At 39.3% G+C, this 17,328-nt stretch overlaps 1 protein-coding gene across 1 annotated transcript in view; it reads right to left on the reverse strand.

Moving 5' to 3' along the window:
• Positions 1-17,088, reverse strand: part of GRID2 (glutamate ionotropic receptor delta type subunit 2) — a 1,372,533-nt gene extending 1,355,445 nt beyond the window's left edge. Inside the window, exon 1 of the mRNA XM_075609971.1 lies at positions 16,124-17,088. Within this exon, the coding sequence (XP_075466086.1) occupies positions 16,124-16,214 (91 nt within the window). The 5' untranslated portion in view covers positions 16,215-17,088. The remainder of the gene's footprint in view (positions 1-16,123) is intronic.
• Between the last annotated feature and the right edge of the window lie 240 nt (positions 17,089-17,328).

Genomic DNA, 17,328 nt, shown 5'->3' on the forward strand with positions numbered 1-17,328 from the left:
CTCCTGCTCCGGTCACATGGTTCCACGGCTCACACTGCTTACCTGCTGCTGTGCTGTGTAATGGATTCCTGCTGCTCCCACGCCGACTGAAGACACTTCTGATGCTTCCATCGCCACAGGACCTCTGCTGCTCTTCATAGATGTCTTCTGTTGCTGGCTGCAGGTAAGTGATTTGTTTATTTTCAGCTACCCTGACATTACCCGACGCCAGGTATTACCCGGCACCGGGCCCACTTCTCAGTTGCCGGGTCCAGGTAATTTCTGAGTAGCTGAAAATGTGCTGCGTAACGCAGGTACCAGTTAATTCCGGGTACTCGCTACACCACTAGTTATTAGATCTTAATCTAAGTCCTAATAATAGATAAAGATAACGTAATCAAACAAATAGCAGATAAATATGATACTTTTTCAATATTTATTTATCCACAAATGATTAAACATTCAATATCCATGTGTAAAAAAGTAAGTGGACCTTTAGATTCAGTACCAAGTGGCACACCTTCAGCAGCAACAGCTTTAACTAAGTGTTTCCTGTAACTGCTGGTCAGTCTCTCACATAGGTTTTGAGGAAGTTTGGCCCATTCCTACTTACAGAACTGCTTTAAATCGCTGACATTTGTGGGCTTTTTTGCCTAGACAGCTCGCTTCAGATCCTGCCACATCATTTTGATGGGGTTTAGGTCCGGACTTTGACTAGACCATTCTAAAATGCGGAATTTCTTCTTCAGCCATTATTTTGTAGATCTGCTTGTATGTTAACAATGATTGTCTTGCTGCATGACCCACTTTCGCTTCAGCTTCAGCTTATAGACGGATGGCCTGACATTCTCCTCTAGATTCTTCTGATACAATGCAGAATTCATGGTTGTATCAATAATAGCGAGCTGTCCAGGTCCATTGGCAGCAATGTTCTTTATAGAGAGAAGTTGTTTCCTCCTGGTTATCCTTCTATGAACACCATTCTTGTTTACTGTTTTTCTGATATTTGGGTCATGAACACTCACATTAGTCAAGGCAAGATTGGCCTGCAGATCCTTGGATGTCACTCTGGGGTTCTTTGTGACTTCCTCTGTGATTTGCCGGCTTGTTCTTGGAGATATTTCGTTAGGACTACCGCTCCTCGCTAGAGTGACAGGGGGCCTTGGACTTTATCCATTCGTCTTACAGTGGATTGGTGAAGTCATAAGTCCTTATAAATGGTTTTATAACCCCTTTAAGACTAATGAGCATCAATAACTGCTTTTCTGAGGTCCTCAAAGATTTATTTTAATCAGGTTAGGACTTGTTTCCACACACCTGCATGTTGAAGACCAAACTCACAGTGTCTGATCTTTATAAAGGGTGGGGCCTCTCAAACTCACACCTAAAGATCTACCTAATTATTTAAACACCTGATTCTAATTAACCCCTTTAAGTTAGCTGTTAAAACCAGGGGTTCACTTACTTTTCCCAAACCCTGACTCTTTTACTTAGTCTGCCTATTTCATACATTATTTTGTTTCAAAAGACACGGAATTAGTTAAAATAAACCTTATTGAATATTTAAGAAAATTATGGTTTTGATTCAAGAAGGTTATCATGGAAAAACTATGTAATTTCCATAATTATCAATTATCATTGTGGTTCACAAACGTTTTCTCGCCATTGTACATAAAAATGCACTGGTGTTTTTTTTAATGATTTCATTATGTTCTTAACATAACAAAATAACCAATTAATTCCAGCTCTAGGGCATTTACCATTTTTGAAAAGGGGGCAAAATTATTTTAATTTCTAAAACTGTTAGTGGCTTTTTCAGCATTCTTTTATTCTGAAGCTTATTCTAAATCATTTAAGTGTATTTGGTTGATACAAATACTCTTACAATATCTTTTTAATCACATTCTTGGTTTAGGTGGAAGTATTTAATATACTCACTTATAAAAGTTAAATACATACATATTCAACAGGATAACTTACTAAAAAGGTAAGTTACTAGACATACAAGGGCATATATACAAAGTGGATTTATTCCAAAAGACACTAGAATAAAATGTATGGCTTGTATAAAAGTGAATGGGTTGTAAGGTTTCTAATGGCATCAGGAAGGTGTCTTATAGCAGACAACAACTTAGTAAAAATGCTCTAAAAAGTTGTACTTCATCAAAAGATTTGTGCATTCCTCATGGTAATTTTACAACAACAAAAACAAACCTTAGTTACCTTGTAATTTCAAAACACGTAAGAACAGTTTTAAATAAAATTTTGGAAAGTTGAAAGATCTGATATTTTTTCAGTCGCAAAAAAAGTGTTTTGACATTTTCAATTTTATAAAGCACTGTGTGAAAATAATGCCAGCAGGCAAAGCTAATTGATTATTTGTGGAACAGTGTTTCCCCCACCTGCTGGGAGATCCCGTTACCAGGTGTATGGTGCATGCTAACTGTTGGTTCGCAAGAGGCAGAGATGTACGCCGAGCTTTGTGGGGACTGTAGGACAGGCTTCTGGGGTATATACCCAACATTTATTCCATGGTAAACAGTGCCTCCATCTGCCGTAAGCTCCAGATGTATGGAGGCAATCGCTTACGGTAGAAACGGTTGCCTCTCCCCCCAGTAAGATAACATACCAGACAGGAGGTATATTCAACTGGAATAGATTTATTCTTGTACACTCACAGCAGTTCTCTGCCCATTAGTCTCTGTTCTGGTCTCCAAATGTAGGATGGTCCCTGAACCTTCACTACAGGTCCAGGGCCCTAGCAGCAGTCCCTGCTCTTCCACAGCCCTCTAGCAGGACCAGGGGAAAAGGTAATCACACTCTCCACCTTAGGGAAGAGGACCAGGGCCTGCCAGTGCACAGCAGCCCTGTGTGATACCATGTCTCTCTCAATGGTAGAGACACTGCTGAATTTGGGGTTGCACCTCTCTTAAGTACAATAGGGGGAAGGTACTAGCGTTGAACCCAGGATTGGGCAGAACACAGACCTAGTCACACCTCCTCCCCTGTCACTCAATGGAATGCATGTGTGGGGAAAACCCATAATTGGTACTGGCACTGTCTGCTCTTACCAGGACTTGCATGTAAGTGAGGGCAGAATGATAACCAGAAACCAGCCATGGCTACACTTGCAAACACAAAATCTAAATTGCTATATTTGCCTTCAGGAAACCCAAGCTTTCACCTTAATTTATCAGATTCAGATGTTGGGAGTCAAAATGTGGTTAAACAAAGATTTACATGTGGTTCACCAGGAAATGTAAAAACGCCAAACTCACTTGGTTGAATAAAGGCCCCTATATTACATGCTTAGTATACTCATAGTTATCTCAAAGGGCAGAACATCATGTGTTAGTTTATCAGTATTGCATTTCAGTGAGCAGATCCAAGCATTGCCAAGACATTCATCCTAGTGTATTACAATTTACAGCAAAGGGGGAAAACAGTCTGATTATCCTGACCTATGAGGAGAAACTGAAAGAGTTTTACTTATGTAGCCTGGGGAAGAGAAATGGAGTATGACATACAGATGTAACTGCCTGTTTTCTACCGCTTGCCACATTGCAACCTAATCTGTGCAGAAATTTAAATTTAGCGTTTTCTGCAACACCGGCCGGAAACTCAAGTTGGCGATCACGAGATAGGTGCAGTGACCAACAACCTCTTTTGCTGGCTGCACGTGGGGTTGTTCTAATAAAGCAATGATTCATTGACAAATAATGCCATATAGAATTCTTCCAACCGTGCGGGTTCTGTGAATTTTTGAAGTATTCATACTTGTCAATGATATAGTCATATATGTCAGATACAGTCACCTTCTTAACTGTTCCAGCATTAATAGAAGAAAATATAATATATGCGAAACTGCATAAAAGCAGTTGACTCGTACTGTACGTCCCATGCAACAGTCGGCAGTGAGGTCAATGTTAAATAACGTAGTGAACATTCTGTTTTGTAATAAAATGTGAAAAGCCTAAATTTGATAATGTCTTGAGTGACCAAGGTCATTTAAGAATGGATTACTGTAATGTCCATGCTTTTATCTGGCCTTAAAGACACCTGTTTTCAGACATTGAGTATATACAGTATATACTGTAGCATTCAATGTCCCTCATAGGCAAAGACATTCACTTTGCCATCTGCCGGACATGCGCTGAACTTCAACCACACAAATCAGCATTCAGACTGACATCTGCAGGTAAATACAGGTGTGCTTGACAACTCGACAAATTGTCGCGAGTTAGAGGGAATGTAGATGGAATATGTAACCATCGAAACATGAGAGATGGACGTGCTTTTGTCCCGTGACGTGGTAGAGAACAGGCAGTTACATGTGTACTAGTCTACAAACACATTAAAGGTTAACATAATGGTGGTGGCAATCATTGTTTTTCCAGAAGCATTAGGCAAAAGACGTGAACTAAATGGCTGTGGAAAAAAGGGAGAATTAAAGATGGATTGACAAAGTCTTCCTGACTGTCAGCCTAAAACAAATTACTAGAAAGGTTGCCGAGTTCATTATCTCCAATCTGCATCATTACATATTTAAGGTGCCATTTGTTTTACACATACACCGTTTAGTTTGCTTTAGTAGGTTTTGTAGAAATAATGGTGATTATCCTTGTTAAGGACAGCAAGAGAAGGCCAGAAGCTGCATTTGTCGCATGCCTTCCATTTTACCTGGTTATGATAGCTGAAATTTATATCTTCATGTAGTCAGTTTTTGCTGACATATATTCACTCATGAAGCTAGTTTTTACTGTCTTATCTGTAATAGGAGGTTAGCTCCCCATGGAAGCTCAAATCATCCCACATAAGTTCCATGAGAACCAAGGTTGTAGATGACAGAGGTGAGAATGTTATGTATTCCAGATAGTGCCTGTCCTGGGAGATTTACGCCCATTTGATCATCCCCTAACATGTCTTGCCTCTAAATCACGCCTTTAACATAAGTTACGCCTCTAACCAAATGTTTTCTTTTTTTTGTGTAAATCTTTTTACCCTATGCTTAATAAACTAAGACAAAGGTTTTGAAACACTGCTTGCATGTCGTTTCATTTCGTTCGTGTTCCGAGCTCGTACGTTTAATCAGATCGGAGTTAGCAGTGCCAGGGTGTGGATCCAAAGCTTCCAGGGAAGTCAGCAGCATGGTGCTGCAAGTGTGTGGACCCAGTCACAACGGCCTCCAGCCCTATTTCCAATTGTCAGGCTACCCCATCAATCCTTCTACAGATCATATCTTCTTCAAACACAGAATGTTAATTTTCTGTGATGGTTTTACTCCCTGTAACTCACTATTAAAACCAAAAGGTGATTTCCTTGTTTATTGGTGTTTTGTGACAGCCAGTGTATACTGTATGTTTTGGGTGTATTATTCAGGGGGATAAAATTGGTTGAAAGTGCTTATTTAAACTCTTGTTTTCTCCTACAGTATGTTTTCAAAAATGGGTTAGGAGCATGCAACCTTATGGGAGCGCAGTGATTCGTGACTGGAAAATCTATCAAACACAATAGGGTGTTGTGTGTCTATCCAATTTGAGATGTGTGTATGAATGTCCAGCCTATTCACACAAATTTCATAGATAGAACATCAGCTTTCCCAAATCAGTGGCATGGATAATCTTCAACTTCCTCTCTCCAGGTGAACGTATCTCACGTTTAATGAAAAGAGAAAACTATGGTGCAATTCATTTTAACTTTATGCATGAAATTATTGATTTTTTATTTCATACATAAAGTTAAAATTATCTGCACCATTGTTTTCTCTATTAATTTCCCCTGAGATACATCCACCCGGAGAGAGGAAGTTGGAGATTATCCATGCCACTGATTTGGGAACGCTGATGTTCTAGCTGTGAAATCTGAGTGAATGGGCTGGACAGTCATACATTGTATTGTATTGTATTGTATGTCTTTATTTATATAGCGCCATTAGTGTACATAGCGCTTCACAGTAGTAATACATGTGGTAATCAAATAAATAACAGATAATATAAATAACAGATCATGGGAATAAGTGCTTTAGACATAAAAGTAACATTTCGGAAGAGGAGTCCCTGCCCTGAGGAGCTTACATTCTAATTGGTAGGTAGGGAGAACGTACAGAGACAGTAGGAGGGAGTTCTGGTAAGTGCGTCTGCAGGGGGCCAATCTTTATGTATCCTGTGTTCAGAATATCCACAGTGCTATTCATATGCTTCTTTAAGCAAGTGTGTCTTAAGGTGGGTCTTAAAGGTGGATAGAGAGGGTGCTAGTCGGGTACTGAGGGGAAGGGCATTCCAGAGGTGTGGGGCAGTCAGTGAAAAAGGTTTAAGGCGGGAGAGGGCTTTAGATACAAAGGGGGTAGAAAGTAGACATCCTTGAGCAGAACGCAAGAGTCGGGATGGTGCATAGCGAGAAATTAGGGCTGAGATGTAAGGAGGAGCAGAAGAGTGTAAAGCTTTAAAAGTGAGGAGAAGAATGGAGTGTGAGATGCAGGATTTGATCGGAAGCCAGGAGAGGGATTTCATGAGGGGAGATGCTGAGACAGATCTAGGAAAGAGTAGAGTGATTCTGGCAGCAGCATTTAGGATAGATTGTAGGGGAGACAGGTGAGAGGCAGGAAGGCCAGACAGTAGGAGGTTACAGTAATCAAGACGGGAGAGAATGAGGGCCTGAGTCAGAGTTTTAGCAGTCGAACAACAGAGGAAAGGGCGTATCTTAGTTATATTGCGGAGGAAAAAGCGACAAGTATTAGAAATGTTTTGAATGTGAGGGGCGAATGTGAGAGAGGAGTCGAGTGTGACCCCTAGGCAGCGTGCTTGGGCTACTGGGTGAATGATTGTAGTTCCAACAGTAATGTGGAAGGAGGTAGTAGAGCCAGGTTTGGGAGGAAGTATGAGGAGCTCTGTTTTAGCCATGTTGAGTTTAAGGCGTCGGAGGGCCATCCAGGATGATATAGCAGAGAGACATTCAGAAACTTTGGTTTGTACAGCAGGTGTAAGGTCAGGTGTTGAAAAGTATATTTGTGTGTCGTCGGCATAGAGGTGATAATTAAACCCAAAAGATGTTATTAGGTCACCTAGAGAGAGTGTGTACAGAGAAAAGAGAAGAGGTCCCAGGACAGAGCCCTGGGGTACCCCCACAGAGAGATCAATAGAGGAGGAGGAGGTGTTAGCAGAAGAGACACTAAAAGTACGATGGGAGAGGTAGGATGAGATCCAGGATAGAGCTTTGTTCCGAATACCTAGAGTATGGAGAATGTGGAGGAGAAGAGGGTGGTCCACGGTGTCAAATGCTGCAGAGAGGTCGAGTAATATGAGCAGAGTGTAATGACCTCTGTCTTTGGCAGCATGGAGGTCGTCAGTTATTTTGGTGAGGGCTGTTTCGGTGGAGTGAGCAGTGCGGAAGCCAGATTGTAGTGTGTCTAGGAGAGAATAGGTGTTGAGAAAATGGAGCAAGCGAGAGAATACAAGACGTTCAAGTAGTTTAGAGGCAAAAGGCAGGAGGGAGACAGGTCGATAGTTAGAAAGACAGGTAGGGTCAAGCTTGCTGTTTTTGAGTAATGGTATGACTGTTGCATGTTTGAAGGAGGATGGAAAGGTTCCAGAGCAGAGGGAGGAGTTAAAAATGTGTGTAAGCGTAGGGATTATAGTAGGAGCTAGAGGTTTTAGGAGATGGGAGGGAATGGGGTCAAGAGGGCAAGTGGTAGAGGGAGAAGAGGAGATCAACAGCGACACATCCTCCTCTGAGACAGTGGAAAAAGACTCAAGGAAGGCAGGAGGAGAGTTAGGAAGAGGTGTAGGATGGGGGGAAGAAACAGAGGGGATGTTCTGCCGTATGGATTCCACCTTTTCCTTAAAATAGTCAGCAAAGTCCTGAGCGGAGATGGAGGAAGGAGAGGCAGCTGAGGGTGGTTTGAGTAGAGTATCAAAGACAGAGAACAGTCGGCGTGGGTTAGACTTGTGCATGTTGATTAGTGCAGAAAAGTAGGCTTGTTTAGCTTGCGAGAGGGCAGAGTTGAAACAGGATAGCATAAATTTGTAGTGAAGGAAGTCTGCGAGAGTGTGAGACTTCCTCCAGAGGCGTTCAGAGGAACGAGTGGAGGAATGCAGCATGCGCGTGTGGGAATTTAGCCAGGGTCTAGGGTTAGAAGGGCGAGGGCGGCAGAGAGAAAGCGGGGCATGTAGATCAAGAGATGAGGACAAGACAGAGTTGTACTTTCTGACCAGGTTGTCAGGGTCTGTAGCAGAGCTGAGAGAGGAGAGGGAGGAGTTTAAAGTGGACTCAAAGTCAGGTAAGTGAATAGAGCGCAGGTTTCTGCAGAACCGGGCGGTAGATGGAGGTGGAGAAGGGGAGAAGCGAGATAAAGAGAATGAGATGAGATGATGGTCAGAGAGAGGAAAAGGGGAAATGGAGAAATCAGAGAGAGAGAAGTTTTTAGTGAAAACCAGGTCTAAGTAGTGGCCATCCTTGTGGGTGCTGGCTGCAGTCCACTGTTGAAGGCCAAAAGAAGAGGTAAGAGAAAGAAAGCGGGAAACCCAAGAGACAGAGGGGTCATCAATGTGGCAATTGAAGTCCCCAAGGAGAAGAACAGGGGAGTCTGAGGAGAGAACACAGATTTGTTAGACACACTACACCATATTGTGTTTTTAATATTTTTTTCTAGCCACAAATCCCTCTGCTCCCCTAAGGTTGAAAATTACTGATTTGAGAAGAATGACGGAAATTGTTATTTTAAAGTGTTTTTTACGCTGCATTTTTTACTTTTATCTTTATTGAGTGTGAAGTCACTAGATTTCTTGCACAAATTCTTATTTTGCAACTTATATTTTTAAGAAAAATCCCAATTTATCACACCTTATATACCACTAATTAATAAGAGGAACACACATCACATGATTGCTGTTGTAAACAGGTGTGTAGCTGGATACAGCTGTTCATGCTCACTAGAGGATGTTGCACTACATTATCATTGCCATTCAATTCAAACCCATTATTCAATTGGGGATTCACAAAGATATCAGAGCTCGATTTGTGTTAACTGCCATTAAAGTTAATGGTAGGGAAGGCAAATTGAGTTCAGATACCCATTATCAGAGTTTAGTGATTCAACCCTTTGATTCCATTAAGGTAAACTGAAAATACAGTACAATGCAACATCATACAGATAAAAACAATATATAGGGAATTTTCTTATAAATTACTTTGTAAACAAGAAGGTATGTTTGCCTATTGGGCGTTAACCATAAATAAATCCTATTAAGTTGAGGTTTTCTAATAAAATAATGAATTTACGAATAATCCTTTGGGAAGATCATCTCCTAATTTTATTTCCCGATTCCTAGCAGTCTAAAAATACATACTTCCTGAACCATAGTTTCATTTAGTCAGACACAAAAATAAAAATGGTTTCTTAACAATGGATTTACGAATATTATATTACTGCCAATGTACCGGTGAAATCTAAAGCTTGTTTCAAAACTTTATATGAAATAAATAAAAAATGACTCAAATCTCTATGATGTGCACCTGCAATTTACAGTAGGCTATATTTTAAACAAGTCTCAGGGGAGTAATTATTATTAAACAATGTAATTAGTTGTAGAGAGACATATTGTTCTAAATGTCATGTCTTACCCCTGACAAAAATTTACAATATATCACATAAATTGCAGAATTATGCAAGAAGATGGTCTCAATTCACAGTGACAACTAAGAAGAATGATCAACGAAGAGTAGAAACCAATTTGCTCTATTTTAAATTTACTTATGTTACTAATTGGTATCAGACAGTGATACAAATGTGAAATACTCTTGATCTAACACAATTGAATGCAATCATTCCAAAGATAAAATATGTAAATTGTACTCCTGGAATTAGGATATATGGCTTACATTGTTTTCAAGAGAAAAACATTCAAGTTTTATATTGATTTATTGACATGTTCTATAGATTTTCACACATGTTGAAGCTGAAACTAAGTTGTTAAAGCATTGCGGGCCATATTTACCAAGTGCTACCACTCCATAACACACCTTCTGGCACGGCAAGACAAGTCCAGCCATGCAAATAGAACAGAAGATGTTTTATGTTTTCCAGAACTAGAAGGTGTCTAATGGCATAGCACTGTTTATAAATATGGGCCTGTATGTCCTATTTTCTCTTTGTCAGCTGTTTAAACCTTGTTCAATAGAGTTGTCAATAGGATTGTATGGTTATTCAGGGTGTAATTTATAAAATATTGAGGGTAACATTTACTAAGCAAATTAAAAAAATACAGCAGCTGCATGAGGATTGCCCAGTTCAGCAGATACAATACATGCCATGCTTTTTATTTATTCCGGTGTGCAAGAAATAATGGTGAGCACTCCTAAGGGGTGCTACAAAAATGTATTTCAAATTTACTAAGCAGCATCAAGCCATAAGGTACTTTTCATTAATAGGACATAAGGTGCCGTATGGCTTAGCACCAGTCCTAATTACGAAATACTGTAAATAATGTAGCTAGTGGTAACCTTCATTACATAAAGGCTTATCATTTGGACAAGCCATGAAATAACCAGTTGTCAATCAAAGCAAACAGTTCAGCCTACCAGAAGCAGTTTGAAATAGCCATCAAAAACTGGAAAATGTATTTTGAATTGTCTATTGTTTAATGTATGCCCTCCACCTGCCAGCACAGTCTAATATACAGGCATACCCCGGTTTAAGGACACTCACTTTAAGTACAGTCGCGATTAAGTACATATCGCCCAATAGGCAAACTGCATCTCACGCATGCGCCTGTCGTCACGTCCTGAACAGCAATACCAGCTCCCTACCTGTACCGAAGCTGTGCACAAGCGTGGAGACTATAGAGCCTGTTACAAATGTGTTATTTACATCAGTTATGCACGTATATGACGATTGCAGTACAGTACATGCATCGATAAGTGGGGAAAAGGTAGTGCTTCATTTTAAGTACATTTTCACTTTACATACATGCTTCGGTCCCATTGCGTACGCTAATGCGGGGTATGCCTGTAGATAACAACATTCCAAAAGTTGAAGTTAAATAACAGTACATAAAAAATGTACAAATACAGTATGTAGTACTGTATCTGCTGTGAAAGTACAACTCAATCAATCCTCTAACTAAGACAATCTTACAAGTGTCCCTCAGACATGACAACTTATAGGAAATGCAGAGTGTTTGATAATGGATTGAATACCATCAGATAAAAGTCTCCTGATGTTAAAACAGGTGCAAAAAACACTGCCTCCGATTTGTCAAAGAACAAAATCCCATTCGCTAGTGGGGATTTTGTTTACCATTTTAAATCAGGTTCATCATACAGCAAAACATAAGAAAAATAAGTTAACAATTCTTGACAATAAACCAACATTTTTAGGGATTTATATTACTTTTACCACAAGCAATCTTTTTTCTTGCTTGCCCTCAACTTTTCAATACTATATTACAGTTGAGCGAGTTTACAAGTAAGATGGCACTAAACATTCAGTTGGTCGATTTACAAAGTACACACATTGGTACAAAATGGTTGTATTACCATCAGCTAGAATAACATGTCCAACAATTATTGTGTATGATGTACTGAATGACATCTACCTTACAAAAAAAACTGGGCACATTACAAAACACTGAGAAGAGTTCTATATGCGAACAGCCATTAAAGATGACTGAAATGCCACCAAATCCCTATTTAATTAAAGCAGTATGCAAAACACCAGTTGTATATAATGAGTAAAGAGACTGTGAGAGTACTGATATATGAAGAAAATAGGAAGCAGCGTGGCTAATCTCATAGACTTTGAGGCTTTCGTGCTACATAAATCAGAGGGACTTTTTGAATGGCCTCATAAAATAGAACCATTGCCATTCCACTCACGGCTTGCCTGTTCTTCCTACAGCATACAGATCATTAGGAAACTTCTAAGCAATCAAGTAATGTGAGTCTGATGAAATTACTCAATCAATGCATTGGGCTCAAAGAAGAAACATAATACAGAACTGCACAGTTTTAGTGTCACAAACCCCTTCTTTCAAACCCCTTCTTTCACAGGAGCAATGAAATTTACAATGGAAGTAATTAATTTCAACATTTTCACAGGACTCCTCAATACAATGCTCCTAAAAGAGCACCTGTTTGTTAAAGCAGTATCATGCATGAATATATTTTAGATGTGAACTATTTGTTAGAGATGGGATACATTATATATGCTTTGCATATTGTATCCCAATAAATAAAAGAGGAAAAATGTGTTATATGATATTTAAATAATTAATCAAACTCACTACTTGAAAGGCCCATTTTGGAATGTAATGCACTCATCCTCTAACCCCACAGTTGTGAAGAGGTTAAGAGCTATAAAAAGCATATAAAAGTTCCTCTATATTCCAATTAAAGGCAAGTACTTTAAAATCATCAATCATGCTATTTTAATGCAACTCAACAAGTCTTGTAGTGATCTAATGAGCTTCCTTAAAATATATCCTCAAATAAATTGAAATAATTATTTTAGTCTATATGTATTAACCATTCAAGTATAGAAATGATAAAATTAACAAAATTACAGCTTAGCAGTACACTATTAATTCTCATGAATAAATGTTATAATAACATACTATATGTTGTATGTCACAATTAGTAGTATTAGAAGAAACCACATGCAGTACAAGAACTTTACACATCTTTCAACAAGCACTCAGGTTTGCAGTATAATGCCATCTACTGTATTCCATGACTGTTGACAATTTCTACAAGCTTAGGTGAAATTTAGTCACAGTTAATTTAATTACATATAAAATGCTTGTGAATGAATATATTCAAATATGTAAGGACATTGGGAATGCTAACTAATTACTTGTTCTCATTAAAGATTTCTAGTTCAAAACTTTCAACTAAACATATGCAAAAATACTATATTTGAGGTTGGTCATTGTCACTGGTCTAATTATAAATGATTATGTACTGTGTGCAACAATTACTAATTCACCTGTTTCATGGCAACATAAAGTACTCTATAAAAATAGCTAATCCCCTTGTCAAATGCACTAATTGTGTTTCAAGTTAAATGAATTGTCTGAGAAGCAGCTAAGTTGGATTTTTTTCTCTCTCACTAGGATGAATTCATGTGTGGTCACATGTAGCCAATTCCATCATAAAAATTAATAAGCTGCTGTACTTCATTGCCATAGTATATTTTTTTGACTGTGATTATAAAATTGCATTAATGTTAGCTAATTTCTCAGGAGGAAAATGAAGGCATATCCATCCAAAAGACTTTGGTGGGTGAACTCATGAAAGGAAAAATATATTTTACCTTATTTTCAAAGAAAAAAACTACTGTATTTATTTCTTCTTCACTCACACATCAATAACGTTAAGAACATTTAATTAAAAATCAGGGACATTATTCAAAATGTAATAAATCAATTTTGTAAATTATTACAGCTAAAATGTATTTGTATATTGTTTGAGGTATGTGAAGATTTTACACAACTTAATTCTGTGCAATTGTCTCTGTTGCGTTATATTAGCAACTGCTCATAAACATATACTGTAACTTATTTGTATATACAGTACTAGATTTAAGACTGTACAAGCCACACCACATTATAACCAATGATACAGTATTATTGCCTTCACTATGTTTTACTATCTCCCCACTGTCTTGCTTTTCTTGTCATAAACACATACACCATTGCATTGTAATTTTCTGCATGAAACAAATTAATACATCTCTTGGCTTTCTTAAACACAGACATAATATTTGACCCTGAACCATGATCAGAAAAATATTTAATGATCCAGTCAAGGATACCCATTAGTAATGACCCCTATAAACTTCTGTACCTACGGGGACTGACAGCCTCAGGACTGTGCGTTTAATAATAACTTGGCAATGAGCCAAATGCTAGTGACTTATTATACAGTAACTGCACTAGATCCCTGAGTACCAAGCAATAGGTTAGGTGATAGCATTTGTTAATACAGATTTCAATTCTGCTTTCTGCAAAATGTGTTATATAAACACACACACACACACACACACATACTCACAAATCGTGTAAATGTGTGTCAGGGCTCTATAATGCAATTTGAGTGCTTTCATTAACGAAGCTATCAGATTCAACCATAGTTTATGTCAAAAGTTATTATACAATACCACATTACTACTGCCTCGTCATCTCGTTACTTCAGGTTACCTAAATGTGGATTGATGACTCCTATAATCTGACTTTAAACAAACATGATCAGAACTTAATGTGTAAGAAAATTCTACTTCAGGTCGTTCTTAATTTGGTGGACGGGGGGGAAGCTGCAAGATCAGATGAGGGGCTTTGAAAAAAAATTAAAAGCAAAGGGTCCATCTCCTGATGAAGGAAACATGCCACCTAAAAACGAGGGGGTGGAGGAGGCGAATCCTTGTGCACTTCAGTTGGTGTAAACCAGTACACTCCCTCCCAGAGGGGCCCTGCGTGTTTGGATTGTAGATGACTACCCCGGCTGTGCTGGTATAGAGAAACCAGCCCAGTTTATCTTTTGGAAAACATTATTCTGTATCATTCTCTCCCCAGCCTTCTGGTAACATAATAACTACATTCCATTGCCAATAAAGGGCAATAAAGAGGAAAATGTACAAATGGAAATATCTTACACTGTAAGGCAATGTAACAGTGAGTGTAACCGTGAGTCTAATATAAATATATATATATATATATATATATATACATATATACATACATACATACATACACACACACACACACACACACACACACACACACCACACACACACACACACTGTATATTGTGTGTGTGCATTTACCCACATGTGTATGGTATGTGTCATATATATATACAAATGGAAATGTCTTACACTGTAAGGCAATGTAACAGTGAGTGTAACCGTGAGTCTAATATATTTATATATATATATATATATATATATATATATATATATATATATATATATATATATGTATATGTATATGTATATGTATATGTATATGTATATGTATATGTATATGTACACACACACACACACACACACACACACACACACACACACACACACACGACTGTGATTACATATAGATTATACGTGTTACACAATATATATGTGATTGATATATGCAAATATATACACATGAGAACCATCGCCACTGCAACCATGCTGCCAATAGGTGGGGCCACAAGCTTTGGGCCACTCGCTGTTTCCCCACCTCTTACAGAAAATCCACACACATCTCCTGCTGCAGGGATGATTTTTTTTTTTTGTATCTGTGACTGTCTGCAAGTGTTTGCTTCCCACAAAGGCTGAGCACTGGAGCCCGGGCACATGAATGCAGCCTTTTGTGAGAGCACCCTGCCTTCGTGCAGCTCTCTAGGACGGCTGCACTGACTCCGAAATCCATCCATACGACCCCGGCTAGACGGGAGGATGTAAAGCAGCAGCTCGCCCAGTAGGAAGAGAATCAGCACCTCACTCAATCACAGCTGCTATAAAACAACTCTAAAGGCAATCTGTTGCGGGAAAGATGGAAAATGCCCACTAGTCTTTCATTAAATCATATACACACACACACACACACACACACACACACACACACACACACACACACACACACACACACACACACACACACACACACACACACACACACACACACACACACACACACACACACACACACACACACACACACACACACACCACACCACACAACACACACTGATTAAAACAAAATCAGTACTATAGATTACATATCTCAGGCATTCAAACGTTATATTCTTTTGAAATGACTGTCAGCTCAAAATACAAAACCACCTGTATGATTTCTAGATTTAAGTATCGTGTTGCTTTTCTTTTTGGGTGTACATATAATGTACTATCGGTCTTGCGAGTCTGCAATGTGATGATGTACAGTATATCAACTCTAGAAAAATGCAACTTGATCTATAAAATTAGCACACGAAATAATACGAAATTACACGGGGGTGGAGGGGGGAGTGAAGCATTAGCATTGGATTAAAAGAGCAGATGGGCTGGAGAGGTAAAATAAAAAATAAAAATGTGCAATCATAGTAACAGCAGAGTATTACAATAGCTGTGCAATCTATACGCTGTAAAAGTAAAGGGTAGAGGAAATCTTACCGATGTGGATGATTGAGTCTGCTCTACTTCTACCCCAGGATACAGTCCACCAGACGGACATACAGAAGATCACTGCATGCAAAACGTCCATCTTCTTCTTCTCTGGGTAACAAATCAAATCTTCATGGGAAGCAAAGAAGGGGGTCCGAAAGAGTTGGAGGTATTTCAGAAGAGTTTTAATCCCGGTGCCTTTACGGTGAAGAAGAAAAAAAAAGGAGGGGGGAGAGATTGGGGGGATATAGCAAATAAGGGGATGATCTGGGGGCTAACGGACCTTGACCCAAAAACAAACAAAAAAGAAGAAGCAAATAGTTGATTCCAGGCTGTTAATAAATATCCACTGAGCATCCGAAGCTGAGCAGCAAGATGAACTCACTTGCACCGCAGACAATCGCCCATGAAGCTGCAGAAAGCAGACAGCACTGTAAATCCTTGACGATCCCAGTGCAGATCAATCTCACGGAAACCCTTTTACAGATTAATAGGCATAAACACACACACACGAGTAGTAGTAGTAGTATTTGCCCTGAGCTTCATGCCTATTCTATGTCACAGGGATGGTGAATCCTCATGAAAATACACACGATCCAGCAGATATATATATATATATATATATTTTTAAAAAGCCCCAGGAACATAAAAAGTGAACTTGTCCTCCGTGCAAGGAGCTGGCAGATGTATTCCCAGCAGCTGAAGGACCGCTTCCCCCCCCTATTTTTTTTAGATCTGGATGCACAGGGGCTGTTGTGGGTTTGCTGAAAAGAGCCAGACTAAGGGTGAACGGGTTGTCCTTAAACAGGTGGAGGGATTGTTGTTGGATGCTTCTGAATGGGAAAACGCAGGTCTGCAGAAATGTTTGAGAGATGCCTGGTGAGAAGTAGTGTTGGATAAGAGATAGCTCCGTGCTACCTCCAGCAGCAGCAGACAGACAGGCAGCACGCTGCCTCCAAATGGTTCACCTAGAAAAAAACGGGGGGGGGGGGGGGGGGGAGAGAAAGAGAGAGCAAGAGAGAGAGAGAGAGAGGAGATAACTGTACCATCAAAGGCAGGGAGAGAGGCAGAAACGGAGAGAGCTAGAGGCAACTAGCTCCTCCCTCTATCCTTATCTGCAATGCAAGGGGAAATAAGACTCAGCTCCCAAGTTCTCACTTGGCCTTTGAAGACAGAGAAGAGAGAGCGGCTGCGCTTGAAGCATAATCGAATAA

This window comes from Ascaphus truei, chromosome 1 (assembly GCF_040206685.1).
Source record: "Ascaphus truei isolate aAscTru1 chromosome 1, aAscTru1.hap1, whole genome shotgun sequence".
NCBI classification, from domain to species: Eukaryota; Metazoa; Chordata; class Amphibia; order Anura; family Ascaphidae; genus Ascaphus; species Ascaphus truei.